At 39.4% G+C, this 20678-nt stretch overlaps 2 protein-coding genes across 8 annotated transcripts in view; both read left to right on the forward strand.

Annotated features, from left to right (window-relative positions):
• The window catches only part of LOC136318765 (oocyte-secreted protein 2-like), a 59221-nt gene that overhangs the window by 18092 nt on the left and 20451 nt on the right, over nucleotides 1-20678 (forward strand). The window lies entirely within an intron of this gene.
• Nucleotides 57-12836, forward strand: OOSP3 (oocyte secreted protein family member 3). The gene is given in 8 exon segments (XM_066252847.1): nucleotides 57-78; nucleotides 658-686; nucleotides 3035-3137; nucleotides 8027-8134; nucleotides 8137-8204; nucleotides 9297-9306; nucleotides 11241-11322; nucleotides 12557-12836. Coding segments are annotated over 8 exon segments (639 nt in total). The 3' UTR covers nucleotides 12774-12836.

Here is a 20678-nt window from a genome sequence, read left to right on the forward strand (position 1 = left end):
ACAAGAGTTCGAGTGAAGGCAGATATACCATGTATCTATGTACAAGTTATGGAACAATGGAAGAAACTGTTAAACAAGGTATGTTCTGTCCTCCTGTTTTGACAAACCAACTCTCATAATGCGATAGAAAGACAGGTGTTAATTTGGAATTCTCCAAGTCCTCAGAATTCCATTCTGGAACATTTCCATGTGGTAAGTGAAGCATGCACCGGGTACGAGAACAGATGTCGGAGACTTTCAGGAGTATAGATGTTTCTTTATTGGCCAGTTTAACCTGCGCAGGGGCGAATTCCCAGGTGTCCAGAGACACCGTACCCACAAGGAGCTACAAACGGGAATCGCACCTGGCGCTTACAGCTAGGTCCTTATATATATCCTAAGTAAGCAAGCATTATACAGAAGCAGATGTGGCAGTTACCTATTCGCTAAGGGGCTCACACACAGTATAGCAACAGGGGCTGGGTCTAGCTCATTGGCGAATTTCAAACATACACTTCTGATAAGGGTCTCTGACCAATGGAATGCAAACGTTTGTCTTCCTTTGTTCTCAGCCTTACAGGGTCCCTATCATTACCTCCCTGTCTCTGCTCCTACACTCTGACAATCCCAGCACACTTTCCTGAATCTAACATTTTGATCTTTTCTTGATCCTTACAGTAAGCACCATCATCCGTCTCTGCTCCACGGTAACCCTACTCACAGCCTACAGCCCAATTTCTCCTCTCCTTCAACCCCACTCTGAATGCGTGTGGATGACACACTCAAGCTCTGTTTATATTTTTAGCAGGCAAATGCGCCTTGGCCGCCCAGCGGGAGCAGGCTACACATACTTGGGAAGACAGATGCAGGAAGAGTTGTGCAGGCTTTGGATGTGATCTGAGAGCTGTTTGGGCAGGGAATTCTGGGGCTTGTCTCCCTGGTCCAAAATATCTGTTCCTTTAAGCGAAGGGCACAGTGGAGAAGGCCAGTGTGAGGCTGTCTAAAGCATGGATCCCTGAGCAGAGGCCCCTCCTTTCCATGTCGGAGGGTGACACAAAATGACAGGGTGGCTATTGATTTATCTCCTCTTTTTATTTCTGTTTTAATTTGTGGGCGTCTAGAAGAGGCTAAATCTGGGAGTTAGGAGTAAAATGCTCCAGTGAGTGAAGGTCACTTTTTCTCTTTATGGGAAGATTCTGTTCAGGGTGCTGATTCTGGGATTTGTCCCAACATCATGCTAGTTACACTGGTGTCTCGGTTCTTCTTTTTACTTTAATTTTTATTTATTGATCTTTTAGAGAGAGAAAGAGAGAGAGGAAAGAGAGATATATAGAGAGACATCAGTTTGTTGTTCCACTTATTTATACATCCATTGGTTGATTCTGGTATGTGCCTGACCGGGATTTGACCTGCAGACTCGGTGTATCCAGACGATGCTCTAACCAGCTGAGCAATCCGGCCGGGACCTGGTCTCTCTGTTCTTAGGTCATTCCAGATCCTCAAAAAACCATGACTATTAGCACAAGTGCTTTACAGTGTTTCTGTCATGTAGGTGTTGGAAACACCAAGAGCATGTATGAAGCAAAGTAAAATTGGGATTCCCGTTTGTATTCCTTATGGATTCATCAAAGATAACATTTGTTGAGTAGCCTCTAGGCACATCCGATTTCTTATTTAAAATTATGATCTTACACTTCAAATCAAAAGACACCGAGGATTTTTAGTGCTGACTTTTTTTTAAAGCCTCTATCATAAGAATGAAAAGTGACATGAAAATAACTGAAGGAGAATTGGAGGCCTGCCTTGCTTCCTCCGTCATCCGCAGTCCCGAGGACCACTGCTCACGGCTTCTCGAAATGTGTCTCCATGAAGCAGGCAATTATATTCCTGGGTCCTGTCCCCCAAGGCTAGACTCTGCGAATTCACGTTTTTGACAAGACACTGCAGTGATTCATACATAAAGCTTCCCCTACAACAGACACTGGAGTGGGGCTAAAACATTCTCTTTTTAAGACACTATTCCAGGTAATGTTGATAATCATTTCAAAGTTAGGGAGCCATTTAACAGGGTTCTCTCTACAGGGATAGTATCTGAGTCAGTGGTTCTCTAAGTGTGCTCCTGGCACCAGTAACATCCACGTCACCTGGGAACTTCCAGAAATGCAAATTCTCAGGCTCCACACCAGCCCAAATAAGAGTTCCCAGGGTGTAGTCCAGGAACCCTTATTTCTTTCTTTCTTCTTCTTTTTTTTTTTTTTTCATTTTTCCGAAGCTGGAAACGGGGAGATACAGTCAGACAGACTCCCACATGCGCCCGACCGGGATCCACCCGGCATGCCCACCAGGGGGCGATGCCCTACCCCTCTGGGGCGTAGCTCTGTTGCATCCAGAGCCATTCTAGCACCTGAGGCAGAGGCCACAGAGCCATCCCCAGCACCCGGGCCATCTTTGCTCCAATGGAGCCTTGGCTGCGGGAGGGGAAGAGAGAGACAGAGAGGAAGGAGAGGGGGAGGGGTGGAGAAGCAGCTGGGCGCTTCTCCTGTGTGCCCTGGCCGGGAATCGAACCCGGGAACCCTTATTTCAACAAGCCTGGCAGGTGATTTTGACACTGCTCAAACTATCTCCCTGAATGTCATTCCGCAACAACTTATCAACAGGCATTGACACTCCTGAATGTTTTGTTTTCCCAGGAACTTCGGGGTTCCTGGAGGAGTCACAAGTCTCAAAGATGTGCCGGAGGCATTCTATTTGCCCCTCTGATTGTGGTACTGGAGTGATCATGAGAATATTCAGATTCAGGAGAGAGAAAGAAGTCTTTCTTAGAATATTAGAAAAATGGCCACTTTTATAAAGAGTTTTTATTTTGTTCTTTGTCCTTTCTATTATTTTCTAGATATTAAGCAATTTGGATCAGGGAAAACCCAATACATATTCCTGAAAAAAATAAAAGCAATCAACAAAAAGTAATTTGTCAATGCAGTCAGCTGGGTGTAGCATCGGCTATAAAATCACCCAAAGCCGATCAGGCGCTTCCAAGTTCCTGTATTTTTCGAAGGTCTTTGGTTGGGAACTGATGATCAAAATCACGAAGGATTTTGGCAAGTTACAATGATCTCGTTTTTTGTGCATGATTTTGGCTTTTTCTGAGCAAGAGTCAGGTACCTGTTTTATTGTTTGAAGGTGTATTTCTTAGCGGTTACTGGCTGTTAGTTACTACCGTTGGCTGCTTAGAGTGGAAGTGACTTGCCATTCCATTTTTCTAACTTCTGTAATAGTAATGTTTTCTCTTCCCTTTCCCACCCTCCTCCCAAAGAAGTGATTTATTCAGTTGATCTTATGTTGAGAAAGAGCTAATTTTATTCTTCCTTCTCGAGATAGGTATTTCCCATTGTGTGGCTTTCCCTCCCATCACCCCACTTGGGAAAAATGATTTCCATACTTAAAAATTCAGACTGCTCCTCCATGTGCCACCACGATCATAATCCAGCCAGCTACCTCTGGCCCTCCCTGTCCCCTCCTAAGTGAGTGCATGTTAGTTCTAAGTCCGGTTGTGGAAACCAAGCACTTCATTCTTTCTCTTCTCACCTCTTGGTTTTCCTGAGTCATAGAGTTATCTTTTAGTGTCTTGTTGTATTTGCAACCCACTTACTTTGTCCGTGTGTTCTCCTTGCGCCTCATTTTAATCTTTTCTCACGTGAACTATTTTTTCTTCTTCATTAAAAGAGTCACTGGATAGAAGTATTACCTAGAAAGTAAACTTGATGTTCATTTTGTTATTTCTACTATTTCCTTATCATGAAAATGTAAGTGATGGATAGCTTGTTTGTAAGACGTGTCTTTGCCCATCTATCTGAACACTTAGAATTTATTCCCGGTAGTAGAGTTAATGGGGCACCACAGCTGTGGATAATGATTTGAGTTGACAGGCTCACCAGACGTGAGTAGGCTTTAATCTAAGACAGTGTGCATTTTGCAGATACAGGGCAAGAGACACAGCAGGGCCAGATCTTCCTGTCATGGGCAGAGTCAGCAGCGCTCAAAGAGATGGTTTCCTTTGTCTCTTTGCCCACAAAAAGTGTGTTTGGCTGCTATGAATGAGGGCCAGAAGCTACAGAGAAGGGGGGCTTCAGTCCCCCACTGATCACTTCAACGAGCCTCATCAGCGGACCCGCCGGTACCTGCTTGCGGCTCCCCCAATCTGGGGGCGGTCCCACACAGCAAGCCGAGCAGGGACAGTGAGTATCCCACACTTACCTGAGCTCTGTAGGTTTTTTTTTTTCTAGTTGGAAACATTTTAATTAAATGAGCCAAATAAAACCCACGTTTTCAAACCATAAGATGTTAATACATTCAACAAAAATTTGTATTATCTTACTGCTGTGAATTTAAGGAGTAATAATTCAGATTCATTTTGATGAGATGGGTGAGATGAAGTCGCAAGAGCTGGGAGTGAAAAATTAACATCAGGTCAGGCTCACGCCAGCCACCTTCCTCCCCTCCTCCCAGCATGTTCTCATGTTCACCTTTTAGAGAAAATTATTTTGTGCACATTACTATAAGAGATGTGTGGCGTTTGAAAAACGTAGCCTATTGCATCTCTCAAGGGTATTCCAGGGGGTATTCTTTTTTTCTTTCTTTCTTTCTTTGTATTTTTCTGAAGTTGGAAACGGGGAGGCAGTCAGACAGACTCCTGCCTCTGCCCGACCAGGATCCACCCGGCACGCCCACCAGGGGGCAATGCTCTGCCCATCTGGGGCGTCGCTCTGTGGCAACCAGAGCCATTCCAGCGCCTGAGGCAGAGGGCACAGAGCCATTCTCAGCGCCCAGGCCAACCTTGCTCCAATGGAGCCCTGGCTGCGGGAGGGGAAGAGAGAGACAGAGAGGAAGGAGAGGGGGAGGGGTGGAGAAGCAGATGGGCGCTTCTCCTGTGTGCCCTGGCCAGGAATTGAACCCAGGACTCCTGCACACCAGGCCGATGCTCTATCACTGAGCCAACCGGCCAGGGCCAGGGGGTATTTTTTTGTTTAGTAAGAGGCCCTACTCAAAATTTCTGATTGTCCCTAGGACAATCGTTTTGTCTGTGTGCATGAGCAAGCAATCAGGTATTGAATAAGGGGTATGTCTATGAAAGCAGCAGAAAAACCAGGTTAACGATCAGAGCACATTATAAACCTGTTTTTGAGTCTGTAAGTCTGTCAGTCAAGGAAATTTCTAGACGCAAGGCTCAAAGCTTCTCTTGCTGGAATGAAGGCAGGCAGTGTCAGTCATTTTTTTCAGTCTGCAGTTTCACTGTCTTTGATGACGTCATCAGGCATTCAGAAAAATTCTTCATGGCTTACATCATTGTCAGTCACTGAGAATTTTTTTAAAAGCGGGAGCTGTTGTGGTAATTTTTCAAGTTTATTTCATGTCCTCAGCTGCAATTTGCAATTGCAAGGCTCAGAAAAGAAAAGTTTTAGTTCTCAATAATTCCAAATTAAAGCATGAAAGAAAAATGCAACATTTGTTCGAAGGGTTAGAGCCAAATATTTATAAAAACTAGAGAAATTCAAGGTCCCATCCAGTTTATAAGTGAAAAATAAAACTTTAAAGACAATGAACTGAACTAGAGTCTAATATCTACAACTATGTATTGTAGATTCTCTGGAAATATAATGTCTCTCCCTAAAATCACCCTCATTTTTCTTAAGATGGTCAAATTAAGACTATTTACTGGATAAGTCTAGCTTCAATAAATTTGGTTGGATTATTTGCATAGATGTGACAAGAATACTCATTGATCATAGAGGCAATTTTAGGTCTGCTTTGCTGGAATTTCATAAAGTATCTCCAGATGGAACTTTAACTAGCTTCTTGGGGCTAAGAAGCCAAGCCACATAGTGGGAAGACTTTGCCTGGAGTACCTATAGATTTGGGTGAATTTCTCATGTTTGAGGACCCCAGAAATGTCTTGAGGTTCTTTCTTTGCCATCTCTCAGGAAAACAACCTTTGTTTCTTACCTGGTAAGACTGATGTGAACTGTCTAAGCAAGGTACTGAGCTGGTTTCCCAAGGGGCTTTAATCAGCCTGCAAAGTCAATCTTAATTTCTTACAACTTTCTGGTGACATCCAAATCTATCCATATCTCTTTTAAACATGACATTTCAGTCAAAGTCTTGGTAATAAAAACCAGTTTCCAGTTGTGTCCTGTTATAAAAGAAACAGATTCTCATTGAATTTATGCAAACAACCATATTGCCAATAAAATAATAGTACTCATTACGAGTTTCCAAATTTGGGAGGTATCAGGTAGGGAGAAAAATATAAATGCTTCAACATTGCTTGCAATCGTATAATTTACCAAATTGCTTTGAGGGAAAACAAGTTTCCTTACATCAGGAAAACAGAAAATTTAAAAATCAAGAAGATTTTAAGCAAACAGTTATAAAAATTATTATCATTTTCAGTTTATTCAGTCCATTTTAAGTGTTGTTTATTCTGATTATTTGCCAATAATTTTCATGAATCCATTTGTTCCTTAGATTCCCATAAATTTTCACTCAGTATGATATGAAAAGTTATTCTTAGAAATCTGTAATTTAGGAGGGCAAGGGGGATGTGGTGGGGAACAACGGTGAGGGCAGGAGGTATTTGGGGGAACACTAGAATCTATGTACACACAATAAATTAAAATAAAATAATTTAGAATAAGTCCGAATCCATTCCATGGGTCTTTAAGAAGATGAAACATTTGCATAAAGCACTAGAGTAAAACAATGACTGTCTGTAAATGACAACTTAAAATGATATGGTTGTAAATCTGATTATAATGAAACTGAGAAAGAACTTTGCTTTTCTGTAACATTCTAGACTCTTGGAGATTTTTATATAATCTTCAAATCATCCATTTTTGTAACATATGTATACATGTACAACATAATTATTTTTTATTTAACAAAGCTTCCCATGTAATTTTAGCCTACCAAATAGGCCTAATTAGTTTAAATTTTCTTTTTTATAAGGAAAGAGAGAAACCAAGGAGATAGAAGACCTGTACTTAGAATACTACAAGGCACTGAAGAAAGAAATCAAAGAAGACACAAATAAATGGAGGCATATACCATGTTCATGGATAGGAAGAATGAACATTATCAAAATGTCCACACTACTCAAAGCAATCTATAGATTTAATGAAATTCCTGTTAAAATACCAATGGTGTATTTTGCAGAACTAGAACAAATAATCCAAAAATTTATACGGAACCACAAAAATCCCTGAATAGTCTCAGCATACTGAGAAAGAAGAATAAAGTCAGGGGTATCATGCTACCTGATATACAACTAAACTGCATGGCCATAGTAAACAGGAGCTCCAAGATAGCAGCAGAGTAGGTAAATGTCATACTTACCTCCTCCCAGGACCAAATTGGAATTAAAAATAAATATAGAGCAAGCAACCTGCATAACTAACTGAATACTAGCTGAAGAGAAGTCTTATAACCAAGGATTTACAGAATAAGCCATGTCAAGACTGTTAGGAAGGACAGAGATGTGAAAAGAGCTGGCCCCAATCCCACAGGCAGTGGCCAAGATTCCAGAGGGATATCTCAGTTGTAGGGGGTTCCCCCTAAGGAGTGTGAGGCCCCATCCCCAAGTCAGACTTCCCAGCCCAGAAACCCAGATCCAGGAAGAGGCACCCACATAACATTAGGCTGTGAAAAGTGGCAGGGTTTCTGTCTGCCAGGGAGAGATGGGAGTCTGCCAGAGACACAGACACCCTTCCACAGGGCCAATGTGTAAAATCTTACTCACAGCCACTCACCCTGGGCTCTGACAGAGGCAGGGAAGAGTGGACTACAGTCATGCAAGAAAAGACTGGGGCCTATGGCTACGGGGGGAGAGCTGAAGGGACAGCCACCAAGGTCCCTGTGCTGAGCCACCCTCCCACACTACAGATGCCAATATTCCTTGCTGGAGTACTGCCCTCCTTAGGGCATCAGCCTGGGGGAAAGCAATAGGACCACAATTTTTATCCCAATCTTTTTTTTCTTCTTCTTCTGTTAACAGTGTCCATAGGATGTACTTCTTCTATGTTCTGGGGTGTGGTTCAACTGACACTATTTGGTCAAGATCACTTTTTGCATTGTGAGTCAGTGTCATTGAGAATTGGTTGTCTTGAACCGATATAACTGAGAAGGGATATGAGTTTAATTACCTTGTCACCAGGTGTGGGGTTCAGAAAGAGGTCAGAGCTGTGACCATTTCAAATAATAAACTAAACCCCTGCCCCTAGTCTTACCTTGCAATGGCACTGTGCTTAGAGTCAGTGCAAGATAGGCGCAGTCAGGGCTAAAGATGAAGAACCTGCTCATTTTATGAAACTTGAGATTGGTACTTTTAGGATAAAGACCAATGGGACCCAGGATTTTGTCTTGAAGAGCTCAAGGCCCATTATGGGAGAATACATTGATGTATATATTATCATGACTTTTCAAGCATTCATAAGTTATTTTTAGTTCTTATATCTCCTAAAATCTAGAAACACTGGGAAAGGTATCATTTCCAATTCTCTTAGTAAGTAACTGAACGAAAGAACTACTAATTTACCACAGGTCATGTAGCTTTCTAACAGAGGAAGGACTAGATCCTGGTAAATTGAGATTTACATTTTTCCTTTGAAGAAGGAGGCAATGGATTTTGGATTGTTTATATTTTTGCTATTGAATTGTGTGAGTTCTTTATATTTTTGGATATTAATGATTTTGGGATATATGATTTGCAAATGTTTTCTACCATTCAGTTGGTTGCCTTTCTATTTTGTTGATAACCTTCTTTGACCTACAGAAGTTTTTTCATTTGATGTAATTCCACTTGTTTATTTTTCCTTTTGTTGCCTTTACTGTTGGAATCAAATTTAAAAAGTCATTGCTGAGACCAATGTCAAGGAGCTTACTGCCCATGTTTTCTTTTAGGAGTTTTATAGTTTCAGATCTTACATTAAACTCTTTGATTCATTTTGAGTTAATTTTTGTGTATGGGATAAGATATTGGCCCAGTTTCATTCTTTTGCATATGGTTGTTCAGTTTTTTCAGCACCATTTATTGATGAGACTGTCCTTTACCCATTGTATATTCTTGGCTCTGTTGTCATAAACTAATTGACCATATATGCATGTGTTTATTTCTGGGCTCTCTCCATTTTGTTCCATTGATCTGTGTGGCACTTTGCTATTATTTTATTAAAGAATTATGTGTCCATATTTATAAGGTGAATTGGTCTGTTAGTACTTTTTCTTATGTATTTGGTTTTGGTATCAGGTTAATACTGCTTTTATAGAATGAGTTGAGTAATGTTCCATCTTTTATTTCTTGGAAGAGTTTGTGAAGCATTGGTATTGATTCTTTACATGTTTGCTTCACTTTACCAGTGAAGCCATGTAGGCCTGGACTTTTCTTTGTGTGTAGTGTTTGATTATTAATTTGATCTCTTCACTTGCTATAAGTCTTTTCAGATTGAGCTCATGATGAGTTAAGTAAAATAAAGACTAGTATTTCAGAGAAACTGGTAGACAGGTCAGATAATGACAATTCTCTGGATATGGGACTTTTAGGAAGTTCCAAAGTGTTATGTTCTCTTTGAGTTTGTTAGGCTGTTGATTTTCCTGGCTATCATGGATCTGGGGAGATGGGAACTGGTCTAGACTGAGTTAAAATATTCCAAAGGTCATTGTTCTTACTGAGACTTCATAATTTTTCTTGAGTACATGCTTCTTGGATCATTGCATGCCTTAGGTTAATTTCTAGAGTTTTGAAAAAGTTGAATTTGATAATTTCTGCTTGTATTTTATTTATTTATTTATTTATTTATTTATTTATTTATTTTTGAAGTAGCTTTTTGGTGACTCTTACTCTGCCATACTAGAAGTTCCTACTGAATATAAGAAACAAGCAGCAGATAGTATTTACTTACCATACTTTATATGCAACTTATAGACTCTTGACAGAAATAACAATTAATAGCAACACAATGGACACATAACTATGTCAATGAATGTTGAATTTCTATTAAATGTCCTTGTGAACATTTTATTTACATGAGAATACTTATTGTATAAATTAACAGATTGAAAAATGGTAATTCAGTATGACATTTTTTAAAAACACTAAGTAAAAGAAAAATATACACCTGTGTTTACAGATGTTATCCCTGTTAGGATTACAAATATTTTTACTTTGCCATTACATAGTGTTTTTGAATGTCTCCATAATGACAATGTGTTCAGAAAACACAAACCACCAATTATGGTTTCAAATAAAAATGACTCTCTGTCTAATCTTTCCAAAAACCTGGGACCTAGCACTGTGGTAATATTTGAAGGTCAAATCCCAGAACAAATTTATTAAGTTGAAGTTGTAGCCCTTGTTTCTAGCCTGGCAATTTATGACTTCAGTTTTCACAAATGCTAACTTGTGGCACTGATGGTCTAGGGCCCGAATGGGTGTTTTCTTGATGGTCTCTGTGGAAGCAGTCTCTTCAGAGACTTTAATATAAAGATCTTACATATTTTTAAATTGAATTTATTGGAGTGACATTGGTTCACAAATACATGCAGGTTGCAAGTGTATAACTCAACAAAACATCATCTACACATTGCATTGTGCACCCATTGCCCCAAACAAAGTCTCTTTCTGTCTCCATTTCCGCCTCCTCTGTCCATCTCCAGCAACCCTCCACACCTCCTCTCCCTCTGGCTGTCACCACACTGTTGTCTGTGTCTCTGTGTTCCATAGATCTGTTTCTTGGCTAGTCCCTTTACCTTCTTCTACCCAGTCCTCCTCCCTTTCCTCTGACAGCTTTCAATGCTCCATATATCCACGCCTCTGTTTCTGTTTTGTTCATCAGTTTATTTTGTTCATTAGATCCACATATAAGTGAAATCAATATGGTATTTGTCTTTCCCTGGCTTATTTCACCTAGCATAATAACCTCCAGGTCCAGCCATGCTATTGCAAAAGGTAAGATTTTTATCGTGTTAATGTACCATAGCCTTTTAATCCACTCATGTACTGGTGGGCACTTGGGCTGCTTCTCTATCTTGGCTATTGTAAATAACACTGCAGTGAACACAGGGGGGCATATAGTCTTTCAAATTAGTGTTTCAGGAGAAAGATCTTATATCTTGATGTGATCTGTTTCTTGTTTAAAATTTATTAAAACTCTTGTGTGAGATGGTATTAAAAAGGTCTTTTTGTCCCATTAGTTTCTCTCTTATGGAGTGAGTGATTTTTTATTCAGCCCTCTACTATACCATCATGCACAAAGGGGTCAATGGAAAAATTCCTTTAATATATGTTGTTCCCAGGTGAGTTCACATATGCTGTCTAAGAACTGCTTGTTAAAAGTAAAACATTTGGAAAGTGAAGCTCAGCTGGGTTTGAGTCCTAAAATGCTGTTGGTCTGTGTAGTTCCTCCAGCCAGTGAAATTCTTCCCTGTATCATTCGATCGTTGCAGATGCTCTGCCCAGCTCCCCTTGGCTTGCCCTCACCAGACCTGTGTGCCCCTCACCTTGCTTCCGTGCAGTTTGGTCTTTAATGACCCCAACTGGGTCTGGGAGTTTATGTAACTCCCGGTACCTCCATGACTGAGTGGAATTTGAAAGCCTGGCTCTAGTGCCTGGTTCAAGGACAAACTGTGAGGCAGGATTTGATCTCAGATCTCTCTTGCAGGTTCTGCTGAGGGTAGGACTTTGCCTGAAATAGCGCACTTTCATTATCTTCATCTTCCTCTTCCACTCCCCCCACTGGCGTACAGGAAGCACTTCTGGAATAGGTCACGTGTGTATCAATCCCCTTGTCAGAGTCTGCTTTTGGGTTAGTGAAGTGGGTTAACAGAGCTCAGGTTGAAGTGCTTAAGATCACGTAGTTAGGAGATGGCAAGTCAGGACCTAAACATGCCTTGTCAGGTAACTGCTGCTCCTCAGAAGATCGAGATATACTTGGAAAGATAGGAATGGTAGCAAAAGCATTCAGTGTCTGCTCGTTAAGATCAAAATGCAAAGAAATTAGTTCTGACCCAAGTTGTATAATTCTCCCTTCTATATAAGACCTAACATTTTCTAACTTTGGTAATTTACATAAACCTGTACACTTGAACAGGCATTATTGGTTGAAAAAAGCGCTCTGTTTTGTTTTTTAAAGGGTGCTTGTTTAACATAGATACTATGACCAATGGCTTTTGAAAAAACTTATTAACCTTTTTATACCTTAAGGACCAATGAAATAATACTTTTAGTGTTCTAGTACATATTTTATGAATGGGAAATTTAAAAGATCTAGAACTCCTGCTTTGTGCTGGTGGTGAGAGTTGTCTTTGGGAACTTCTGCATAAAGCTATCAGAACCAGCATTATCAATAGGGTGTTGATAGGTGTTCATTGTGTTATTCCTTAAAAAAAAAAAGTAGCGTCTAGGGGATAGGGTGGTCATAGTGGTAGTAAAACTACTACTGTTTACGTAGCATAAATAGCAATGAGACATAATGGCTTATTCTAAAATTTAACCTGACATGCACATTTTTCTCTTCTTTAAAACGTTTAGCTCATCCTTTTTAGATGCCACTTCAAGCACTGCTGATAACAGTCTTACAAAGTTTGATGGGGATCTTCCCTCAGCCAACTCTGGTCTTTCCTGGAGCTTAACCAACACTTGCCTGTTCGGATTACTGCCAGCAAGTTATTTCTGGAAACAGTTACAGATATTACCTGAGAAAAGACATGTCCCGAATTCAGGACCAGTTCTGATCAGAGAACACTGAAAAGATTTTAGTTCAGTTTGGGATTTGTTGGAGGTGTTGGCCTAATTGTCAAAGCACACTGATTTTGACCTCCCGCTTTGACACTCTTGGAGTGCACCTTTCTCCATACTGGTCATTGGGGCCCTCATTGGTAAAATGTGAACATTTTCCGTGACTTTCATCTCCCTTTCGCCTTAGAACTGAGTAATACAGCAGAAACAAGAGACTTTTCACCCATTAACTCTAACTTTCTTTCCAGCAGTTCTTCAGTTTATTCCAACCAGCCCCAAATATTCAATAGATCAGCTAGATTCCCATGTTATGTCATTCAGCATAACTAGGATTAACCTTTGACCACAGGCACTAAACAACTGATGGCAACATAAGCTTGCATATATATACAAGCTTTACGTATTATGATGTACTATCATAGCACAGTGCGTTAGGAAATAATAGATAACTCCATTAAAAGAAAATTCATTTTATTATAATTCTTTATGAAGTTAAAAACAGAGGCAGACCCTTCTCAATAAAGACCCTTTGCAAAAAACAACAAAGGGTCACTCTATTAAGAATCAAATCATCTAAAAACATCAAAAAGTTAAGATAAATGCGATCCTCAGACAGCAGTCCAGCTTCTAACACACAATCCTCCTACAGTCACAGCCACAGGGATTTTATCAGCTTCTGAATTCTCAGGGGCAGAAAGACACGCCACGTGACATTTTTAAGTAGCAAAACCCATCATTGCCCTACAAAGAGAAAAAGGATCAGAGTCGGCACAGTGTCGTCTTCCCTTCTGTCTCAGAGGACCCAGTGTTCCCAGGGAGGGGTGGAGAGAGGGGGGAGCAAAGAGGGAATGTTTTGGACCATGTTCTAAAAACACTAACACAAGTTATATAGCAATATAAATATTTTCACTTTTCTTAACCGTAAAATATATCAGAGATGTGTAATATACATCTGATTTAATATAACATCTGTAACACATCTCAAATTTTAAAAAGTTCTTACCATCTTTCTAGTGGACAGCTACTTCTCTCCAGAGAGAGCTACATCCAAGTTTGAGCATATTAGTCTGTATATGTTGATAATTTCCCTCCCCAGCTATCCAGGAAGGAAGATCCATATAATTTAGGAAATTATTCCCTGGCAGGTAGGCATTTAATCCTTTAAGGACAGAGTCTAAGATAAATCCGAATGCACATTCTCATGGATGATCTCTACCTTATAAAAGTCCACATTCTATGGTTTTGGTACCAATTTTACAACATTTCTACCCAATAGTCTATTGATATTGATTTTGGTAAAGCTATTTCACCTATTGCCTTTTCCTCCATGGCTCCGGAGGGACAATCTGAGTTGATGTGGTTAATGCCCGTTAATGGGCCACTTCATGCCAGCCACAAAAAAGGCTGCCAAAATGATGAACCCCCTAGTGAGGAAGGAATGCCTCAACCAGCCTTTCCTGCTTTGGAAGTACAGGGGTTTGTACAGGGTCCTTGTAAAAACCTTGTTGTTTGCTGTTATAAAAATACCCTTGAACCACGTTAGTACTATGTCAGCTCACCTTACCTTTCCGGCTGATGGTCTTTCCAATGGATAAATTTGCCATTCCTGATCTTTTCTGGGGGCCACCTTGTTTGTTTGTGTCATTTTTTATGCTCATTCCTACAGGAGCTGGGTGGCTACAGGAAGGGAAAAGAGATAAAGTGGGATTAATATTTATACTAAACATGGTGGCTGAGGTTCGGAACCTCAACCTCTGTTGTCATTTTAGGAAATGAGTCATTATTTTAACAATTGAACCCACTAAGCTTTATAGAAGAGAAGATTCTCCCAAATATACCACCAGGTTTGCTATGAGCTGATCAGAAGTCGTTACTTAAAATCAAGTGATCTTAGACCATCTATAAAAGGCAGGATCTAAATGAGCCACTAAGAATCCTATCCCATGGATCACGAAGGAAGTTAAAATAGTTAACATTTAGCTAGTTAAAACTAGTATTCTAGTAAACTTCGCCCTAGCTTATAAATTCATAGTGACCAGTCTATTCTCATCGATTTAATCCAGAACTCTACAATTTTCTCTTGGCTAAGAGATAAGAAATAGAATTTTGTAACCTGAAATCTATGATTAGAACACGGTGATTTCTCAGTCTAAGAGTTACTAGGTATACGGTGAATTGAGACTTGGTAGTCGTATGTATACACAGCTTTATACCACATTGAAGAGAATTCACAGATGTGATGACAACACCAGCCACTAGGGGCTACGTGTGTTTTATGAGTCAAGCACTGTTTTAATCTCTTTACATGTGTTGTTATCTCAGTTACTCCTCACCCCAAATCTGTGATCGAGGGACTATTATCACCACTTGATAAAGGAGGAGACTGAGACACAGGGTTATTAAGTAACTCCCCCAGAGTCACACTGGTAATAAGTAGCAGAGCGGAGAGATCAAGATCACAATAGCACGGCACCAAGAGAGTAAGCCTCTCATGAGAGCTTGGTCAGCCCTGTCTAGTAGCTTCATCCCTCAGCCTTGGCTCTCTTCTCCTCCCCTAACCAGGTCAACACCGTTGAGGAGACATGACACCCATTTGGTAGACTCACCGGGGGAGAGCACAGGCCACCAGTATTGAAGCTTCCACAGGGGAGAACACTGGCCGAAAGACAATTTCAGATACAAAAAGGAGACGTTCCCCTGGGAGCACCTGAGGAGACAAAGGACATGGAGAAATTGACTTACAGCTTTGGGCAGAAATTGGTGGTTTAGTCAACGTCTTTAAGAAATGGGCACACACACTAAACAGTATCTTCCCGGTGGGAAAGGGGAGAGACATTTTCTAAGTGGCCAGAAGAATTAAACATCTTGTTATTGCGTATGCTTCATAACAGGTGAGAGAACGTGCCACTCGGGATGAAATAATTTTGCCTCAAGGCTATTATTCATTATTATCAGGAAAGCACTGATAAACTTTCTTCCCTTGAGAACCTTTTCTCTAGATTCTAGACCCTGAGAGGCTGAGCATGATCTTAGAATAGTAGGTGAGTAAGAGCTAGAGCTAGTTATGAAGAATACTTTAAATAGGTCTATATGTTCTTTGGAAATAACACATTTTAAAGGAGGTGTGAACAACGTAGTAGAGACAATATGAAGGTTTAATCTCATCACCTGGAGACTGCCGCAGTGAATGCTGGTGCGTGTTTTCTCTGTTTACCCTCAGTATCTAGCTATTCAACCTAACTGATGCTCTCCTATTAGCTTATCTGGCCCAGCCACTCACGCTCATCTGCCTCCTAATATTTTTATAGGAACATGATCTTAATATTAACATTTATTTTTAAAAAGGCACTAAGTCTTTGTTTCCTAGTTTTTAAATGGAGAAAAAGTGAGAGGAAATGACACGTCCCTCCGTGTTCCACCGCAGGCTGCGTGGGATGAGAGTGGTCATCTGTACAGGAAAAGCACCTAAGTTACCCGTGAAGCTTTCAAATGATCCATCTCCCTTGTCATACTGATGTGCTAATGCTGCCCATCCTGACCCCCAAACCAGGGGCACCAGACAATCTGGTGGGGGCTGAGATGGCAGGAGGTGGGTCCGAAGATGTCATTTGAAAATATCACGTGTTGACCACCCAAACTCGTTCTCCATTTGCCTGCAGCTGGGAAGGACTGGCTGCTTCTTAAAACTATGCACATTTACAGGGATAGGAGGCCAAGTGTTAACTTTTTTTTTTTTTTTTTTTTTTTATAATTTTATTTTTTTAATGGGGTGACATCAATAAATCAGGATACATATATTCAAAGATAACAAGTCCAGGTTATCTTGTCGTTCAATTATGTTGCATACCCACCACCCAAAGTCAGATTGTCCTCTGTCACCTTCTATCTTGTTTTCTTTGTGCCCCTCCCACCCCCTATCCCTCTCCCATTCCCCCCTCCCCCCCGTAACCACCACACTCTTATCAATGTCTCTTAGTTTCACTATTATGTTCCACCTACGTATGGAATAATACAGTTCCTGTTTTTTTCTGATTTACTTATTTCGCTTCGTATCATGTTATCAAGATCCCACCATTTTGCTGTAAATGTTCCGATGTCATCATTTCTTATGGCTGAGTAGTATTCCATAGTGTATATGTGCCACATCTTCTTTATCCAGTCATCTATTGATGGGCTTTTTGGTTGTTTCCATGTCCTGGCCACTGTGAACAATGCTGCAATAAACATGGGGCTGCATGTGTCTTTACGTATCAATGTTTCTGAGTTTTGGGGATATATACCCAGTAGAGGGATTGCTGGGTCATAAGGTAGTTCTATTTTCAGTTTTTTGAGGAACCACCATACTTTCTTCCATAATGGTTGTACTACTTTACATTCCCACCAACAGTGTATGAGGGTTCCTTTTTCTCCACAGCCTCTCCAACATTTGCTATTACCTGACTTGCTAATAACAGCTAATCGAACAGGTGTGAGGTGGTATCTCATTGCCGTTTTGATTTGCATTTCTCTAATAGCTAAAGAAGATGAGCATCTTTTCATATATCTGTTGGCCATTTGTATTTCTTCCTGTGAGAAGTGTCTATTCATATCCTCTTCCCATTTTTTTATTGGATTGTTTGTTTGTTTGTTGTTGAGTTTTATGAGTTCTTTGTATATTTTGGATATTAGGCCCTTATCTGAGCTGTTGTTTGAAAATATCATTTCCCATTTAGTTGGCTTTCTGTTTATTTTGTTATCAGTTTCCCTTGCTGAGCAAAAACTTCTTAGTCTGATGTAGTCCCATTCATTAATTTTTGCCTTCACTTCTCTTGCCATTGGAGTCAAATTCATAAAATGCTCTTTAAAACCCAGGTCCATGAGTTGAGTACCTATGTCTTCTTCTATGTACTTAATTGTTTCAGGTCTTATGTTTAGATCTTTGATCCATTTTGAGTTAATTTTTGTACAGGGGGAGAGACTGTAGTCCAGTTTCATTCTTTTGCATGTGGCTTTCCAGTTTTCCCAGCACCATTTATTGAAGAGGCTTTCTTTTCTCCATTGTGTGTTGTTGGCCCCTTTATCAAAAATTATTTGACTATATATATGTGGTTTTATTTCTGGACTTTCTATTCTGTTCCATTGGTCTGAGTGTCTATTTTTCTGCCAATACCATGCTGTTTTGATTGTCGTGGCCCTATAATAGAGTTTGAAGTCAGGTATTGTTATGCCCCCAGCTTCATTCTTTTTCTTTAGGATTGCTTTGGCTATTCGGGGTTTTTTATAGTTCCATATAAATCTGATGATTTTTTGCTCTATTTCTTTAAAAATTGTCATTGGAATTTTGATGGGAATTGCATTAAATTTGTATATTGCTTTGGGTAATATAGCCATCTTGATTATATTTATTCTTCCTAGCCAAGAACAAGGTATATTCTTCCATCTCATTATATCTTTTTCGATTTCCCTTAACAATGGTTTATAGTTTTCATTATATAAGTCCTTTACATTCTTTGTTATGTTTATTCCTAAGTATTTTATTTTTTTTGTTGCAATCGTGAAGGGGATTATTCTTTTGAGTTCCTTCTCAGTTGTTTCATTGTTGGCATATAGAAAGGCTATTGACTTCTGAATGTTAATTTTGTATCCTGCGACCTTACTGTATTGGCTTATTGTTTCTAGTAGTCTTTTTGTGGATTCTTTGGGGTTTTCGATGTATAGGATCATATCATCTGCAAAAAGTGATACCTTTACTTCTTCTTTTCCGATATGGATGCCTTTTATTTCTTTGTCTTGTCTGATTGCTCTGGCTAGAACCTCTAGTACCACATTAAATAAGAGTGGAGAGAGTGGACAACCCTGTCTTGTTCCTGATTTAAGGGGGAAAGCCTTCAGTTTAGTGCCATTTAATATGATGTTAGCTGATGGTTTATCATATATGGCTTTTATCATGTTGAGATATTTTCCTTCTATACCCATTTTGTTGAGAGTCTTAAACATAAAATTGTGTTGTATTTTATCGAAAGCCTTTTCTGCGTCTATTGATAAGATCATGTGGTTTTTGTTCTTTGTTTTGTTGATATGGTGTATTACATTAACTGTTTTACGTATGTTGAACCATCCTTGAGATTCTGGGATGAATCCCACTTGATCATGATGTATTATTTTTTTAATATGTTGTTGTATTCGATTTGCTAGTATTTTGTTTAGTATTTTAGCATCTGTATTCATTAGAGATATTGGTCTGTAGTTTTCTTTTTTTGTGCCATCCTTGCCTGGTTTTGGGATGAGGGTTATGTTGGCCTCATAAAATGTGTTTGGAAGTATTGCTTCTTCTTCAATTTTTTGGAAGACTTTGAGTAGAATAGGAACCAAGTCTTCTTTGAATGTTTGATAAAATTCGCTGGTATAGCCGTCAGGGCCTGGACTTTTATTTTTGGGGAGGTTTTTAATGGTTTTTTCTATTTCTTCTCTACTGATAGGTCTGTTTAGGCTTTCTGCTTCTTCTTGACTCAGTCTAGGAAGGTTGTATTGTTCTAGGAATTTATCCATTTCTTCTAGGTTGTTGAATTTAGTGGCATAAAGTTTTTCATAGTATTCTACAATAATTCTTTGTATATCTACGGTGTCCGTGGTGATTTCTCCTCTTTCATTTTGTATTTTGTTTATATGAGTTCTTTCTCTTTTTTCCTTGGTAAGTCTTGCCAAGGGTTTGTCAATTTTGTTGATCTTTTCAAAGAACCAGCTCCTTGTTCTATTAATTTTTTCTATAGTTTTTCTGTTCTCTAATTCATTTATTTCTGCTCTGATTTTTATTATCTCCTTTCTTCGGCTGGTTTTGGGTTGTCTTTGTTCTTCTTTTTCTAGTTCCTTAAGGTGGGAAGTTAAGTGGTTCACTTGGGCTCTCTCTTGTTTGTTCATATATGCCTGAAGCGATATGAACTTCCCTCTTTTCACTGCTTTTGCTGCATCCCATAGATTCTGATATGTCGTATTGTCATTTTCATTAGTCTGTATATATCTTTTGATCTCTGCACTTATTTCTTCTTTGACCTATTCATTTTTTAAAAGTATGTTGTTTAGTTTCCACATTTTTGTGGGATTTTTTTCCTCTTTTTTGCAGTTGAATTCTAGTTTCAAGGCTTTATGATCAGAAAATATGCTTGGTACAACTTCAATTTTTCTGAATTTGCTGATATTGTTTTTGTGGCCCAACATATGGTCAATTCTTGAGAATGATCCATGTACACTGGAGAAAAATGTATACTCAATCACTTTGGGATGAAATGTCCTGTAGATGTCTATCATATCCAGGTGCTCTAGTGTTTTGTTTAAGGCCACTATGTCTTTGTTGATTCTCTGTTTGGATGACCGATCTAGAGCCGTCAGCGGTGTATTGAGGTCTCCAAGTATGATTGTATTTTTGTCAGTTTTTGTTTTAAGATCAATAAGTAGCTGTCTTATATATTTTGGTGCTCCTTGGTTTGGTGCATATATATTAAGAATTGTTATGTCTTCTTGATTCAGTGTCCCCTTAGCCATTATGAAATTGCCATTTTTGTCTCTGAGTACTTTTCCTGTCTTGTAGTCAGCATTATCCGATATGAGTATTGCTACACCTGCTTTTTTTTGGATGTTATTTGCTTGGAGTATTGTTTTCCAGCCTTTCACTTTGAATTTGTTTTTATCCTTGTTACTTAGATGAGTTTCCTGTAGGCAGCATACAGTTGGATTTTCTTTTTTAATCCATTCTGCTACTCTGTGCCTTTTTATTGGTGAGTTTAATCCATTTACATTTAGTGTAATTATTGATACTTGTGAGTTCCCTATTGCCATTTTATATCTTGCTTTCTGTTAGTTTTGTGTCTTGTTTGATCCTTCTCTTTCGTTTTTCTATCTTTTGTTTTTATTTGGTTGTATTCCATACATCTTTCCTCTG

Source organism: Saccopteryx bilineata, chromosome 1 (assembly GCF_036850765.1).
Source record: "Saccopteryx bilineata isolate mSacBil1 chromosome 1, mSacBil1_pri_phased_curated, whole genome shotgun sequence".
Taxonomy (NCBI): Eukaryota; Metazoa; Chordata; class Mammalia; order Chiroptera; family Emballonuridae; genus Saccopteryx; species Saccopteryx bilineata.